This window comes from Centroberyx gerrardi, chromosome 4, assembly GCF_048128805.1.
Source record: "Centroberyx gerrardi isolate f3 chromosome 4, fCenGer3.hap1.cur.20231027, whole genome shotgun sequence".
Classification (NCBI taxonomy): domain Eukaryota; kingdom Metazoa; phylum Chordata; class Actinopteri; order Beryciformes; family Berycidae; genus Centroberyx; species Centroberyx gerrardi.
Window position 1 is genome coordinate 4,373,969 of NC_136000.1, and position 15,440 is coordinate 4,389,408.

General features: G+C 42.9%; 2 protein-coding genes across 3 annotated transcripts in view; both read left to right on the plus strand.

The window, feature by feature from the left end:
* ptprbl (protein tyrosine phosphatase receptor type B, like) overlaps positions 1-6,482 on the plus strand; it is a 37,978-nt gene extending 31,496 nt beyond the window's left edge. The window contains exons 23-32 of the mRNA XM_078283169.1: positions 222-239; positions 352-433; positions 1,370-1,460; positions 1,634-1,710; positions 2,284-2,418; positions 3,004-3,126; positions 3,285-3,448; positions 4,158-4,293; positions 4,945-5,065; positions 5,239-6,482. Of these exons, the coding sequence (XP_078139295.1) occupies positions 222-239; positions 352-433; positions 1,370-1,460; positions 1,634-1,710; positions 2,284-2,418; positions 3,004-3,126; positions 3,285-3,448; positions 4,158-4,293; positions 4,945-5,065; positions 5,239-5,261 (970 nt within the window). The 3' untranslated portion in view covers positions 5,262-6,482. The remainder of the gene's footprint in view (positions 1-221; positions 240-351; positions 434-1,369; positions 1,461-1,633; positions 1,711-2,283; positions 2,419-3,003; positions 3,127-3,284; positions 3,449-4,157; positions 4,294-4,944; positions 5,066-5,238) is intronic.
* A 143-nt stretch (positions 6,483-6,625) lies between these two features.
* On the plus strand, positions 6,626-14,355 carry LOC139933274 (fibroblast growth factor receptor substrate 2-like). Of its 2 annotated transcripts, none has more exons than XM_071927339.2 (7): positions 6,626-7,033; positions 7,804-7,892; positions 8,006-8,097; positions 8,738-8,924; positions 10,710-10,853; positions 12,010-12,173; positions 12,707-14,355. In XM_071927339.2, exons 3-7 carry the CDS (start codon positions 8,032-8,034, stop codon positions 13,826-13,828), a joined length of 1,683 nt encoding a protein of 560 aa, XP_071783440.1. In that variant the 5' UTR covers positions 6,626-7,033; positions 7,804-7,892; positions 8,006-8,031; the 3' UTR covers positions 13,829-14,355. The 2 variants fall into 2 exon arrangements, with proteins under 2 accessions (XP_071783440.1, XP_071783441.1); XM_071927340.2 differs by having other exon boundaries at positions 6,626-7,026.
* Positions 14,356-15,440: the final 1,085 nt, after the last annotated feature.

Consider the following 15,440-nt stretch of genomic DNA (forward strand, 5'->3'; position numbering starts at 1 on the left):
GTTATGTTTGCTGGCTCTCTTGTTTGATCATACCATATTTTTATTACATAATTCAGTGCAATTAATGTTTAGGTGTGCCTTGGTTTGTTGCGTGCTGCATACATCTGCCTTAGTAATAAAAAGGTGGGGAACGGCTGATGTAACAGGTTCTTATAACACAGTAAATCCTTCAGCAGATGTAGTTTATGACCAGTCACTCACATTTGTCCCTTCTGTTTCAGCAACCGTCGCATTTCCAGGTAAATTCTGTGTTTTCCTGCTGAAATCAAAAAATCTCTTCTGTTGAATGGCTGATTTGTCTTTTGCCTTCTGGATATTTTGTGTACTAAATATTTTGTCTGTATCCTGCAGCCCCATCAAGATCATGCACTTTGAGTCTCACTACACCAAACTGCAGGCCGACTCCAACTACCTTCTGTCAGAGGAGTATGAGGTTAGTGTGGGGTTGTAACTGCAATTCAATTCAACTCAAATAAAATCAATGGGGAACATGGGGAAAATTATAATAGTTTACAATTGTCCAGTGTTAGAAACATCATGATTCTCATCAGGATTTTTTATTGCTTCTGGTATGGGGGTATTTTTCCTTTGATTTGTCTTACACTGGAATACCAGAAAGTGGCGACCTGACAGGAGGAGGGTGGATTTCTTGTGTAGTAGGTGTGACTTGTCATCTAATATTGCAGTGTTGCATAAACAGAATGAAGGAATGTGCATTTCATAAGCACAATAAATGCACAGGAATTTGTCACAGATTGTCACAGACAGTGATAAGCTATCGAGTTTAGCTGAAGAGTTAATGTCCAAAAATGTGTTACATCCATTTTGGAAAATAAAAACATTACCTGAAGTCCATCATTCAATCCCTAATATACTATAGGATTCATTATTGAAAAGTGTTTTTTTTAAGTTGCGTGCTGCGCTTTAAAAAGTCCCAGAATGTATCTTAATTTTATTCCAATTTTATTCTTCAAGTTACGTGACACTTTTTCCAAATGGTAGATATGTTTGAACAAAACATTGTATTTGTTTTTTCAAAATGGATATATATGGGTTTAGAATGCAACCACAATATATTCGTGTTAAGACCTGAAAGACTGGGGGTTGTTGAAAGGCATTCTGGGAAATGTAGAAAGTCACTAACTCAAGTAAAAGTAGACGAGGCAAGTTGAGGGAAAGTGGGTTCACCAAAAAAGTAAATTACAACACTTCATCACTTCATAACTCTTGAACACTGAACATCACAGTTATATGATATATAACAGTGTGAGAGGATCTGAGGTTGGATTTTCCCTTCTAACCCCCCCGCTGCTCCAGCATGCGACCCTTCATGCGTTATTTAACCCTGATCCTGTTGTTCTGCTGTCAGGACCTGAAGGACGTGGGTCGTAACCAGCCGCTGGACACCGCTCTGCTGCCGGAGAACCGCGGCAAGAACCGATACAACAACATCCTTCCCTGTGAGTGGGAGGCAGCCGTTTACAGCCATAAATATGGAGTGATTAAGAGAGATTACACTGGGCTGCCAGGCCACACCCCTTCTAGTTTGGCAACCTCCACATTACTCAGCAGTGCATCCAGCATTTATGTGGGAAGCGTCTTGCTCAACCTCTCTTATTTATCTGGTGTTCAGATGACTCGACGCGGGTGAAGCTGTCCTACGTGGATGACGATCCCTGCTCCGACTACATCAACGCCAGCTACATTCCTGTAAGCTCACAGATCCATGGAGGGATTGGATGTACTTGACAGTTTCATGTTTGAGAATATGGACAGTGCTGCTAAAATAAAGAAAACCACACCATGCATTATAAGAAGATACAAAATACAAGACAATCTTGTATCTTGTATGTTGTAACAAACGATCAATTTGATATAAATATTAATAGAATGTGTGGAAAGTGAAATGCATCAAAGAATATCTTTATTTCTTCAGACTTTCCCAGTTGTATTTACCACTTTGTTGGTTCGTTCATGTCTCTCTGCTGTAATTCTGATATTTCTGACGGGACTTGAAGCCAGGATAAGACGAGGGGAATTTCCATAAATATTACACCAATAAAGAGGCAAAAGAATGTAATGCAAGTAACGACCAATCTGTTAGATCAGTAACTGTAACGTGATGACTGAAACTGGAACAGTGATGCCGTACTTTACTCTGTTACAGGAAAAAGTAATGTGATTACAGTAACACATTCCTTTGTAATGCGTTCTGTTATCCTACTGCAGCTGTTGTTATTCTGTGAAAATGTCACTGAGTTTTGATGTGAAAATGTGTTTCAGGGTAACAACTTCCGTCGGGAGTACATCGCCACCCAGGGTCCGCTGCCGGGAACCAAAGATGACTTCTGGAAGATGGTGTGGGAGCAGAACGTCCACAACATCGTCATGGTTACGCAGTGTGTGGAGAAAGGCAGGGTGGGTAGAGGAGGCTCATGTCATGTGAATAGAGTCGATCGTTTTTAGGATCCGTTTATATTGTTGATCAGGTTGGGGCCATTCATGCATTGAATTGAGAATGCATGGTAAATTCCAGTTCAATTCCTGGAGTTGGAATGTGAATGTCACCCAAATCAAATACAGTCATAATGTATGTATTACGATTACATGTTCTGCACCTGAAAGTTACCAATAACATTTTATGATATTCAGTATTGATGATATGTAACACTACATGTAATCTCAGATATGTGGTAAGACACAACCAAAAAAAACATGGAATTTCACAGAATTTCATTGAATTAAATTCAACTTCCTCAAATTCCAATTCTAGTTTCAATTCCTCAGCTGAATTGGAATTGATGAGTTCATTCATGAATTCCAACCCTGCTGTTGGTCATAAGGGTCAGCAGGCCTGGCTCAGCAGTTTGGGTGGCGGCCTCCTTTGATTGGCCCGAGAGGTGCTTACATCATTTGTGAGGGGACGACATCTTTCACTTGTGGCAGTTTTGCCATATCAGTGATTTAGTCATTCATCCAAAACTGTTCCTTCCCCCTGTCCAGGTGAAGTGTGACCACTACTGGCCGTTTGACCAGGAGCCTCTGTACTACGGCGACCTGATCGTCCAGATGCTGTCGGAGTCCGTCCTGCCTGAGTGGACCATACGAGAGTTCAAGATCTGCAGCGTACGTTTGGATACTTTTCTGAACCATTTTTTCACTTGTTTTAAGAAAATCTTGATTTTGTGGTTGGACCCCAGTATTCCCCCGCCCCCCCCCACCATCAGCATCCTAAATAAATCGTACGCACTGCTCCGTCCTGACCGTGTCTCTGTGTTTGTTAGGAGGAGCAGCTGAGCTACTCCAGGCTGGTGCGTCAGTTCCACTACACGGTGTGGCCCGACCACGGGGTTCCAGAGACCACCCAGTCCCTCATCCAGTTCGTCCGCACGGTGCGGGACTACATCAACAGGACGCCCGGATCCGGCCCCACTGTGGCCCACTGCAGGTAGACACCAAGGACCGTTCAGTCTTTAATAACCCACAGACCAACTGGTCTCACTTAAGATGTTTCTATTTTTGTCTATTTTTGTGTCTTTTTTCTGTAAAACACTCTGTTTGTTAAAAGTACTTGAACTGACTTGACTTGGTCCCACCTGTTCTCCAATACTGGGGAAGTGATGGGACCAGTAACATCTCTAAGTAACAACTCTAAGTAAATCCATAAATGTTAGTAACCCATCACTATCCACATTTTTTATACTACTTTAAATCATTTTAATTCTTCTATTTTTATTGCTTATTTTTATATTCAACTTGTGCGCTTATATTCTATTTCCTTTTCCCTGCTGAATCCTATTACTTTTGCTGCTGCAACAATTTAATTTCCTCACAGTGAATCAATAACGTTTCATCTAAAATCATCCTAAATTAAGATGATTTAAGATAAGATGAATTAATTTAAGTGCTAATTTAAGTTTAATCTCTAGTCTATGAGTGATTAAGAATGAGATGTCCTGTTGTGCCGGTGTGTGCTTCTGTCACCATGTGAGTCGTCGATATGCAGATCTGTTCCTGCGCCAGTCTCCAAGGCAAATTCCTGCACATTCCTTGTACTGGGTGAATAAAATGACACTGAGCTTGAACCTGGTGTGTGTGTGTGTGTGTGTGTGTGTGTGTGTGTGTGTGTGTGTGTGTGTGTGTGTGTCCCCTCCCAGTGCTGGCGTGGGGCGAACAGGGACCTTCATCGGTCTGGACCGGGTGCTGCAGCAGCTGGACACCAAGGACACAGTGGACGTGTACGGTGCCGTTTTTGACCTGCGCCTTCACCGCTCACACATGGTGCAGACCGAGGTATGACATCACGATATGAAGAGTGAATGGGAGTGTGTGTGTGTGTGTGTGTGTGTGTGTGTGTGTCCAGTGATGTACGTGTAAATTAAAAGTTGGGTCAACTACAGTCTACAGTTTGTGATCGAGAGATTTTGAAAAATATACTACTATATAAATTTGTCTTTTATTTTCTTATATAGACCATATGTTTTGGATTACTTGCATGAGACTGATGTTATTTACGTAACATATGCCATTTAATGGATGCTTCTATCTGTTAGTATGGGTGGCCCTGGTGGGAATTGAACCCTTAACCCTGACAGCGTTAGTGCCTTGCTCTACTATCTGGCCTACGGAGAATCAGTATTGAATTTGAGGATTTGTATTGTCTGAAAAAGGCGACTAAACTATATTGACAGTACTAACCAGTGAGTAAAGACACGCCCCAAACCCTGAACCCCAACCCTAATCCTAACCCTTCGTCAGGGTATGTAAAACTACTACTCATGTAAAAGCCTACATAAATACGTAAGACACGCTAACATCAACCAATAGAATAAGAGACAATGGACATAACAGAGAGTCTGGGATTAGTACAGCTTTGGGTGCCCGTGTGACACTTGATGGATCTGGTGTGACATCATGGCACTCATCCCTATGTCCCCCCCTCAGGTCCAGTATGCGTACCTCCACCAGTGCGTTCGCGACGTGCTGCGAGCCAGGAAGCTGCGCAGCGAGCAGGAGAACCTCCTGTACCCCATCTATGAAAATGTGAACCCCGACGCCCACAGAGGTACGTGTCTTTCAGCTGCAGGCCTCCCAGGTTAAAGTGGGGGGGGAAAAAAACACGAATTTGACTTCAGATTTCATTTGCGACTCACATAGCTCAGTTAGAGAGATCTGAGTTGAAACAATCTATTATCAAAACTAATTTATCCCTTTTTTTGTTTTGTTTTCGGCCCACAGATATGGTGTACACCAGACGTTAAAGATTGTATTGACTACTGAACGAGAACAAAAAAAAAAAAAAGAAGAATCACTTTGTACTTTTATATGTTGAGCACTACAGGGATACATGGCAATTTTATTTTTCTACTATTTTTGTTTATATTTTCATCACCAGATATTATCGAATAGAGAAAACTATATGACTATTTAATTACAACAGAAGATTAATTTCAACAGAATTGTATATACTTACATCATATCTGTGTGTGTGTGTATATATGTTGCTCTATATTTCTATTATGGCTGCTTTTTTGAATTATGTATTGTCACTGTGTTTGATAAGCTATAACATTTGCACATTATGGCTGTGACAAATCACAGAGAAAAAACTGCAACTGACCAAAAGACCACTGTCTTATCATCTGCTTCTCTGAATATGATGCTGAAGAATCGCTTAAAGCAAACTCAGTTCTGTACAGTAAACATTTTCTGCATCACTATCCACTTTCAGAGGATGATTCATCATGACTCAAAGTGAAGTAAGCCTATATATCCTGGCAGCAGTAAATGCGTCGCCTTTATCTTGGGTTTCTAGCGGTAAAGAAAACTGAGCAGCCAAACTCACAGTCATATTCTCAGCACTGAGGCATACGCTGCATTGATTGTCTCCTGAACCAACAAATGATTAGCAGTTATCAGTAAAGAGATTTTATAGAAGCCTTTCAGAAAGTCGTCCATAATTTCCCTTGAGCAGATAAAGTACTTACTGTCGACTGAGGTGTATTTGTTTGATAAATTAGACATTTATGTTTCAGTGTTGTATAGCCATGGCTGGTTCTTGTATTAGCAAATGGAAAAAAATAGTTTATTTAATCATAAATCTATGTAAGGTATCATATTAAGAGTGTATTATGTATTTTATTTGTTTTTACAAGTATTAATTGTGCTTCATTGTATAAGAGGAAATTGTACAGAAGGAAGCATAGCATGTGTAAGCAATTAAACATCATAGAAAAATGTAGAAATCTCTTAAATCTATGAGTATTCATCCATCAACGATGCATACCTGCTCAAACATGACTGTAGTACTCACTGTCAAGGAATGCTAGATGGGAATCATTGCACAAACAACCAATGACAGAGAATTCCTTGCACATTGTAACAGTTAGCTCTCGGCCCCATATAAATTATCCTATGTATATGACATATCGTGACGCATTTTCTGTGGGTGTTTCAATAAAACAAGTAATTATGTTTTTTAAGATTGCATGACTGACATACCATTATTTTCTATTACTCATTCATTATGTCCCTCCTGGGAGAGGCCCTGGCTATCCCAAACCACACAGCCGCGCATGCGCACTGAGCCGAGCCTTCACCACATTGGAGATTCCTGCCTCTAACTCTCGGAAGTTTAGCCAAGTTGCAGTGATTTAGCCCAGCAGGCTAGCAGGATAAAAGACGGTGCGACCAAAGCAAACTTGGTTTTCAGGGAGAAAAAAGTGTATCTTGACGGACTTTTTTACCCTATAGTGAAACACGAAGGATTATTGATGGATTTAAACCGTTTTTCATTGTTTTGTTTTCGCAAACGTGAGCGTTAGCCACCTTTGAAAGAAGTTGTGATTGTTTTTTTGGCGCTCTAGCAACGCAGAGGAAAGATGGTGGATTTGCTGGTGTAGCAGCAGGCTAACGCTAGCTAGCTTGTTGGTTTACTAGCTAGCGTCGTTTTGTGATAACCCAGAGCTGCTCACTAACTATCCGAATGCCCGAAAAGTTTGGATGTTTTCATTCAACATATTAACGGTACCTCGTAAGTATCCCTTTATTATGTTGTTAATTTATTTACAAGAAGAGGCTGGCTAGCAAGCTAAATGCGTTGGTGTATTCTCGGGAACGCTAACGCTAGCGTCCGAGCTAATTAGTTAGCTGAAATCTAGTGTTAGCTTATTCAACCAGCAGACAGTCAGCTTAGCTTTGTGCTAACTAGCTGCCATTACACTATCATAACGTTACCACACTGAGCGAATGGAGCTTGCTATCTGGCTAATTACAAAGTTACTGTAACAGTAGCTACTGATATAGTTAGTTTTATAAACTTCGCCAACTAAGTTAGCAAGCTAACTAAGATAGTTAGCTCGTGTCTAATTTGTTTATTTAGCTAACTTGTGTGTTTATTCGCTTCCGAGCTACTTGGCTGGTAAACACCCATAGATGGCTAACTGGAAACATACGGCTCAGCGAGCTTTATGTATGGACCTTTGCAGCTTAATGGGAGGTGATATTGATAATTAACATTACTGGATGTATGGATGCTCCTATTGTATCCTATCCAGATATAATGAAACATGACAAGCGGGCAACGCAAGGCATTTACAACAACATACATTTTGCACGTTTCACTGGCCGATGTATCCCGACCATTCAAACCACCTCCCACGATAATTTATAAATATTAGGTTGCTTGCTACTTTGAAGAAGCAGAAACATTTCAGACAAAAAATATGTTTAATGTGCACTTGGTTGTAAATTTCACAAGTGCCACAAATCAATCGTGTTGCCTCTGAATTTTATTCTGTGCAGAATTGCTGTTCATGTTGGCAAAGCAGAAAAAGCATGAGTGTCCCTCAGGCTCTGAGGATGGAACCAGGGGTACTGGTGGCAGGATCTAGGTGAGCAAACCGGACAGGATAATGTCAACGAAAATTATGTGGGCAACTGTGTTTTAGTGTTGTGCTGTGATTAAACTCTGGTCTAACTGAAATGCTGTTTCCTTGGGTGTCAGACATCAGATGGTGCTCTGAAGAAGCCATGGGTAGCTGTTTAAGCTGTCCAGAGAAAGAGTCAATTCCAGATAATCATCAAAGCAAATTCAAGGTGAGTTCTTGCCTTGGCCTGTCTCAACACCAACCTTGTAGTCAGTAGGAGTCCCACACCCAGGATTATTCACTAATGATTGTGGTTGGGAGGTTTCTGTCACAATATCTGCTGATTATACTTGCTCAATTTCCAAAACTGGTTTCAGAGACCTACATCTGAATACGAATTTATGTTTTTTCAGATTCTTGTTTTTGCTCAGTTACGTTCCTGAGGCCTAGTTGATGCCTCATTCTGTGATTGATGGGTCAATGCATTTCAGGGAACTTGTAGTTCACCAGCTTCAGTGTCTAGAAATTAAACAAAAAAAAAAATCAGTTACTTTAACTATTTTACCAGCCAACAAGATTTTTCCATTAGAATACAACCTTTAAATGAAATTGATGATGAAAAACGCCTAGTAGAGTAAACAAATTCACCGACATTTGGCTTCTGGTTGGTGTTAATTTCCCACCCTGGACATATTTCATTCATAAACACTGCTTATTATGTACTCAATCTCCAAAAGTGGTTCAGGAGCTACATCCCAAAGAGAATTCAGGGTTTCCCAGTGTAGTCTCCTGTACTCGTTACAGTCCCGAGGTCCAGTTGACGCCTCTGACTGTGTTTGGTGTGTGTGTGTGTGTGTGTGTGTGTCCAGGTGATCAACGTGGACGACGATGGGAACGAGCTGGGCTCTGGCGTGATGGAGCTGACCGAGGCCGAGCTGGTCCTCCACACCCATCGCCGTGACGACGTTAGGTGGCCCTACCTGTGCCTGCGGCGCTATGGCTACGACTCCAACCTCTTCTCCTTTGAGAGCGGCCGCCGCTGCCAGACAGGCCAGGGTACATGTCAAAAAAATAAAGCTCCTCGTAGTATTTCAGCTTCGCTGTCTTCTAGATAGAAATTGAATTGGCACAGCAGCAACAAACACTCGAGAAACAAGCAACATAACAAAATGCTATAATAAAGCTGAAGGGAAAAGAAAAAATTAAAAACAGTATTTGCCTCTTTGTACAATCACCTGACCTATTTACATAATAAATGACACAATAATCATCTCAACATTTGGCACAATAAGTCATTAACAATAGAAATTATATGTGCCAGAGATATATGGGGGATATTGCACAAATCCGTATCATATCCTCACATTGACTTTTGATTGTCTGTGTTCAGTTAGCATGTTACCCCAGTTGAGAAGGACATTTTGAAATACTGGCATAACATATTACACATGAACACATAGGAAAAGATGTCGAGTGTACTGACAGTTGTATCTATATGTAGTCCAGAGGCAGAGAAGGGAATATTTCATTTGGTAAAGGTAGAAACTCAGATTTCTCTTTGTGCACCTATTATATGAAACATGCTGAAATCAGTTGACTTCTCTGTTTGAGTCGGGCAGCAGAATCATCTTTGCATTACCGTCAGGACTGTGTTGCCAATCTATCACGAATCACATGTTTCTGCCACTGCCATGACACGCCTTTTGTGCCATTATTTTTGGATCCCATGCTTTCATAAGGATGAGGTGGAGAGAGCTGGGGGTTTGGGAGGGGTTCTGTAGGTTCGTGGGTGCGGTAAGTCTCAGGCACGCTGTGTTTTCCCATCTCATTCATATCATGACCACCCAATACTGTGATCAGCCGTACAGTATTGATACCTGTAAATGCCGGTGTCTGTGGTGTTGTTGGACAGGGAATTTTACCCTTCTTAGTGTTGTGTTTTCTCCCTGTGTGCAGTGTTTCCTTGCAGTGTGATTATTATCAGTCTCAGTGACAGCACCGTGCGTGGTTTGTCCTTGGTGTGTTGCCATACCCTTGGTTTACATGTTCTTTAGCCTTTTTTGATGGTAGTTTTTCCCCTCCTTGTCTCCTCTTATTGCTCCACCTCGGTGTTAGCACCTATCCTGTGATAGGTAGCTAAAGGGAGACCAGTGTTAATTTTGGCAGCATATCCGTTTTAGTAAAATTACTAAAATGTTTTAGTTGTACGAGTTATTCCAGTTTTCATTTTTAGTTTTAGTCAGGGAAATCTCTGGATATTTTTAGACTACTTTTTGTCACATCCATTTCAGCAACATTCTGCCACATTTTTGCTTTCCCTTGTAACATCTATACTGGCAGCAGTTGGCCTCCGAAAAGTTTCCAAATAGTTGAGAATCCCTCTATTCACAAGGGAGGGGCATGGACTATTTGTGTGGGAGTTGGGGTGCAGAGAGGGGATTAGAGAGAAATGTTGAGAGGTGGAGAATATCCATTAATGTTTCTTTTCTAAATACAAATACATGACCAAATATAATGTGAATGCCCACCCATCTCCTAATCCATGTTATTCTGGTCTCATTTTAGTCTTGGCAGTCCTTTCATTGCTGAAAAAGCTAAATAATTTTAGTCTAATCTTTAATTTCATGGTGTCCGTTAGTCATCAGATCTCAATCATTTAAAATATGTCCGCTGAAAGATATTTTTTTGTCCTGACTTTGTTGTCAACAAAATTAACACTGAGGGAGACAAAGACCAATCAACAGGAGATTATGTTGAATGCACTGCGCTAATACTGGCTGTGGTTTCTTGTGTGCGTTTGTTTTGTTTGGGTGTGTTTGTTTTGTATGCGTGTGTGTGCAGGGATCTTTGCCTTCAAGTGCGCCCGGGCGGAGGAGATCTTCAACATGCTGCAGGAGGTGATGCACAGCCACAGCATCAGCGTGGTGGAGGAGGCCGTGCTGGAGCCCAACCACCAGGCCGCACACACACCACACACTCCTGCAGGTACACACACACACACACTATACATCCCTGCAGGTACACACACCACACACTCCTGCAGGTACACACACATTTACATGCTGTCTTAAGTGCATTTTTAATGTTGAATCATCTCTGACTGGCTGCTGTCTCTTGACCTTGTGTGTATGTGTGCGTTTCTCTGACTTTGCTGTGGTATCACAACTGTGTTTCCCTCTGGGATTAATAATATGGATCTCACCTCAAATTGCACACTCCTATGTAGGGAATCCACTCCTCTCAGTTGTCTCAACATACACACCATACACAGAAAGTTGCTGATTTTCAAAAGCCTATCATGTTGGTCACTAATCTAGCCCCCTATTTGGACATTTAATTAGTTTTCACATCTGTTTTTATTTTTGAGAAAATAGAATTGTGTTGATTAACAATGCAAGCGCAAGTAAATTCGTTATGAAATCGTCTCATTTCATATCAGATTTTGTGTTTGCATGAAACTCGTTTACTTGTTTACGTTTACTTCCATATGAACAAATCAAGTCTTTCCATCCTCTACAGATTTAGACGTCATCCATGCTTTTATTTCATCTCATGTAGACTGCAACTTTTTATTCCTGCCTCAGTCAATAGTCACTTTCATTTCTGTAGCTCATTCACAAAGCAGCAGATTTTAAAGGGGCATGAAGTAATTTAGGAGTCCTTTTTTATTTTGACTTCTATCGGTGACCAAGGAATTGCAGTAACATTGACAGGTCTCTAACACAGCTTACAGTGGCCTGTAATGACCAGAAATAAGACACATTTTCACAATATAGCGAGTAAGCTAGCTAGTAGAGCAGAGATCCAACAGAAACATGTAGTGACAAAGTAATATATCACTAAGCAAAATAATGGAATAATAATAATACTGCTTTTTCATTTGCTTTTTTGGCTTCAGAACAAAATGTGTTATGATGCCAGTTATTTTGTTTTATGGGATAATAAAACTCGTACTTATAACGCCTTTAACTGGTGTCAATAAAAATTAGATTAGATTGTCCTTTTTTGCGTCACTGCTGTGTTTATTACATCTGAGGCAGGCAAGTTGTTTTGTTTTCCCTGCAGAGCACAGACACACCTAAACCAGTCTGCATAACAGTTTATTAAAGTGCCTCCCCTGTCTTCCCTGTGTGTGTCGTAGCTCTGGGCTACTCGGTGCCCACGGTGCCAAACGGTGTGACCAGGATCCCCTCGGTGGGCGAGGCCCCGTCTCACCCTTCCACCCGCCACCCGTCTGTGGCGAGCACCCGTCTGCCCTCGGTGGGAGAGGAGTCCACACACCCCCTACTGGTGGCTGACGAGGCGGTAAGAAACCACAGACCACTGGTTCTACTAGTACTACAACTAGTACTATTACACCTTTACTACTACTACTTATTATTATCATTATTATTATTATTTATTTTGTCAGATAAATCATATTTGACACATCAAAAAAATATCAGCCAGTTTGACTGTTTTAACAGCCAACTACATTTTTATGACTACATTAGGAAATCTAAATGATGGTGATTACCTGGTTAGATATACAGACTTAACACCATCAGCCAACTGGTGGGAAATTTTGGCGTTAAGTTAATATAATTAACTTTATATTAACCAGTATTAACTTTGCACCATGTTAGAATGATCAATATTGGTATGTATTTATTTATTACATACTTCCTTTAACTTAATTGGGGTCCCTTTAAGCTAAATTGGGCTGCTACTTCAAGAGTCCACAGTAAGAGAAGATCAGTTTAATCAGTTCTATTTCTATTAATTCTACTATAGTGCAGATGAGTAAATATGAGCTGATGGGAGAGAAAACCCTTCCTGACTGCTGTGTTGTTTGGCAGGTTCACACCTACGTCAACACCACCGGGCTGCTGGAGGACCAGCCCAGCCCGCTGACGGTCACCACGCCTCTGGAGAGTCCCGGCTCTCCCCAGTCGCAGTGTCCCCCGACCCCTCCGCCTCCCCCGAGGATCCGCGCCGACCCGCCGGCCCCGCCCGCCCAGCCGGAGCCCCAAGTGCTGCTGGAGCCCCAGGGGGTTCGCTTCGTGCTGGGACCCACCCCCGTTCAGAGGCAGCTGATGGCCAAGGAGAAGGAAAAGCGGCAGCTGGAGGCGAGGGACTCCGGCGAGGCCGAGGAGCCCAGAGAGACTAACGGCCACACGGACGCTCCGCAGAGCGCCAAGGAGGCCCCCGCCGAGGCCGAGCCGGCCCCCACACACTCCAACGGCTCCTCCTCCGCCTCCTGCAACCCGGCCACGGCCCCTCGCCGCCACCGCCCGCCCCCGCTCACCCCCGACGTTCAGAATGTCAACAACTCGGCCCAGCGGCGCACCGCCCTGCTGGACTACGAGAACCTGCCGGCGCTGCCGCCCGTCTGGGAGGCCAGGAAGCCGAGCTCCGAGGACGAGGAGAACGGCCGCGGCAGCGGCGGCAACCTGAAGACGCCTTCCCTCAACGGCTATAACCACCACCACCACCACGGCCTGCTGCACCACTCCTACTCCCACCCGCTGTCCGCCCACCCGCTGTCGGCGGCCCTGGAGCCCTCCCACAACTACGTCAACACGGAGAACGTGACGGCGCCGCTCAGCGCCCACCGGCCCGAAACGGCCCGCCGCCGCACCGACGGACCCACCGTCTTCAACTTTGACTTCCGCCGGCCGCCGCTGCCGGGCCACGCCGAGCCGCCCAAGACGCTCAACTATATAGAGGTGGTGACGGACAACAGCGCCGGGGCCGGCAACAAGGGCGCCTCGGACGGCAGCAACCCCCACACGCCCCGCACCCCCACCTCTCCTCTGCCTCCCACCACCCCCACGCGCCGCACCGAGCTCTACGCCCTCATCGACATCCAGCGCACCGCCGCCATGTCCAACCTGCAGAAGGCCCGGCCGCGAGACGACGGCACGTCGCGCAAGACGCGGCACAACAGCACCGAGCTGCCCACCAAAAGCACTGTCTGACCACGCACCTTTTCCTATTAACCTTTTTGTTTTTTCTAAGTACGATACACAGAGGCACGAAGGGTGCCGTCTTTATATTCACATAATGGAGAGACATCGGAGATGCAAATAAGAGACTCCGCAAGTAAAAGTCTTAAAAATGAGTTAACTGACTTTTTTGTGTGGTTACCTGTAAATGAATTCAGGTAGACCAAAAAAAATTAAACCTAGGTACTTGCCATATACCAATTTATTCCTATGGTAATATAATACCTCTCTTCCTTCACTCATTCTACAGTGCATTTGGGTTGTTTATTATGTTAATAAGACTGGACTGCATTCCTCCTCCTCCTCACCCATTCCCTCTCCTTATATGGTACAAATCAGTATTACTGAACAAAGCATTCCATTTAGCCTTTTTTTTTATATGATTCACTACATGCTGCTGTAATTTCAGTATCTAAGGATTACATGGTACACTACATTATGTTTCTGACTATGTACAGTAGATTCTGGCACAATAAATGTCTGTTCTGTTTTTATTTGTACTTAGTCGATAAGATGCCTTTGTCCTGTCTCGTACGTTATCTCGGCAGATTGGGAAGTGTGGCGTTGACGCGTCGGTTTGCCGTTCCTTCAGGTTTGATGCTGGTTGCCTTGGTTTTGTGGATTTGGGCCAAAGTCTTGGGAAGGTTTTGAGAGAAGTGAGTCAGGAAATCAGAGGGATTTTACCCCGTGTAATCTTAGAACAGCCTTGGGTTTTTTTTTTTGCACTGATGGTTTTTTTTTGTGTTTTTAAAATGTGTTGCTTACTGTGTTTCTGCAGAATGCCTTTAGAGATGGACTCAGCAGTGTGACGCATAAATAACAGGACAGCTTAATTTATTGGAAGGCAACCGCAGGCACACTAGTCACTAAATGCAGAATGTCAATTCAAAGGAATGTAATTGTCAGGCTTCCTACACAGTGTCAGTGTCAAAATCCCAGACTTTTTTTCAGACATTAACTTCTTGATTTGAAGATTCTAGTGTTCAGTATCAGTTATGATGATCGTCTCCCCTACTAACTTATCTCTCTCATATCTCTCTAAAGATGATTATTCTTCACAGCAAAAAATATCAGAATATGTGAGATGACAGGGATCTAAAGCCACAGAAAATGTGTAGATGTATGTATGTATGTATGTATATCAGGACATTTTTCCATGTTTTCCAAACTTTTTGTGCAATTTCCAAACTTATCAAGACCTGCAAATGACCAAAATATTTTTCCATACTTCTACAGACTTGTGCAGGAGTCCAGACCTGTGTAGAAACCTTGAATTGTGCATGACTAGGGGAAATATGTCAGTATTTCATTTAACCTCCTGAGTGTTTCTGGCTGTCTGAACCCTGGAGAAGAGCAGCAGGGTGGTGAAGGGAGACCGTCCTCTAATTGAAAGGCTCAGGTTCAAACTCATGTGACGGCAAGCATCCGGCCTGCTGAAGTGTCCTTGAGCAAAACACTGAACCGTTAACCAGGCTTTCGGTTACAGTTCTGTCTCTTTAACCGCTTGTTCACTCTGCTTCCTTTTCCTCATACAATCGGATGAAAGTAGAGAATTTACTTGCAAAAAAGAACCTGGGTTTGCTCT

What these genes read in the sequence shown, in the direction of transcription:
- LOC139933274 (XM_071927339.2), top strand. Translation starts at nt 8,032, where the DNA reads ATGGGTAGCTGTTTAAGCTGTCCAGAGAAAGAGTCAATTCCAGATAAT. An exon ending in ATCATCAAAGCAAATTCAAG is followed by an intron (nt 8,098 to 8,737) that starts GTGAGTTCTTGC and finishes GTGTGTGTCCAG; the next exon opens with GTGATCAACGTGGACGACGA. An exon ending in CCGCTGCCAGACAGGCCAGG is followed by an intron (nt 8,925 to 10,709) that starts GTACATGTCAAA and finishes GTGTGTGTGCAG; the next exon opens with GGATCTTTGCCTTCAAGTGC.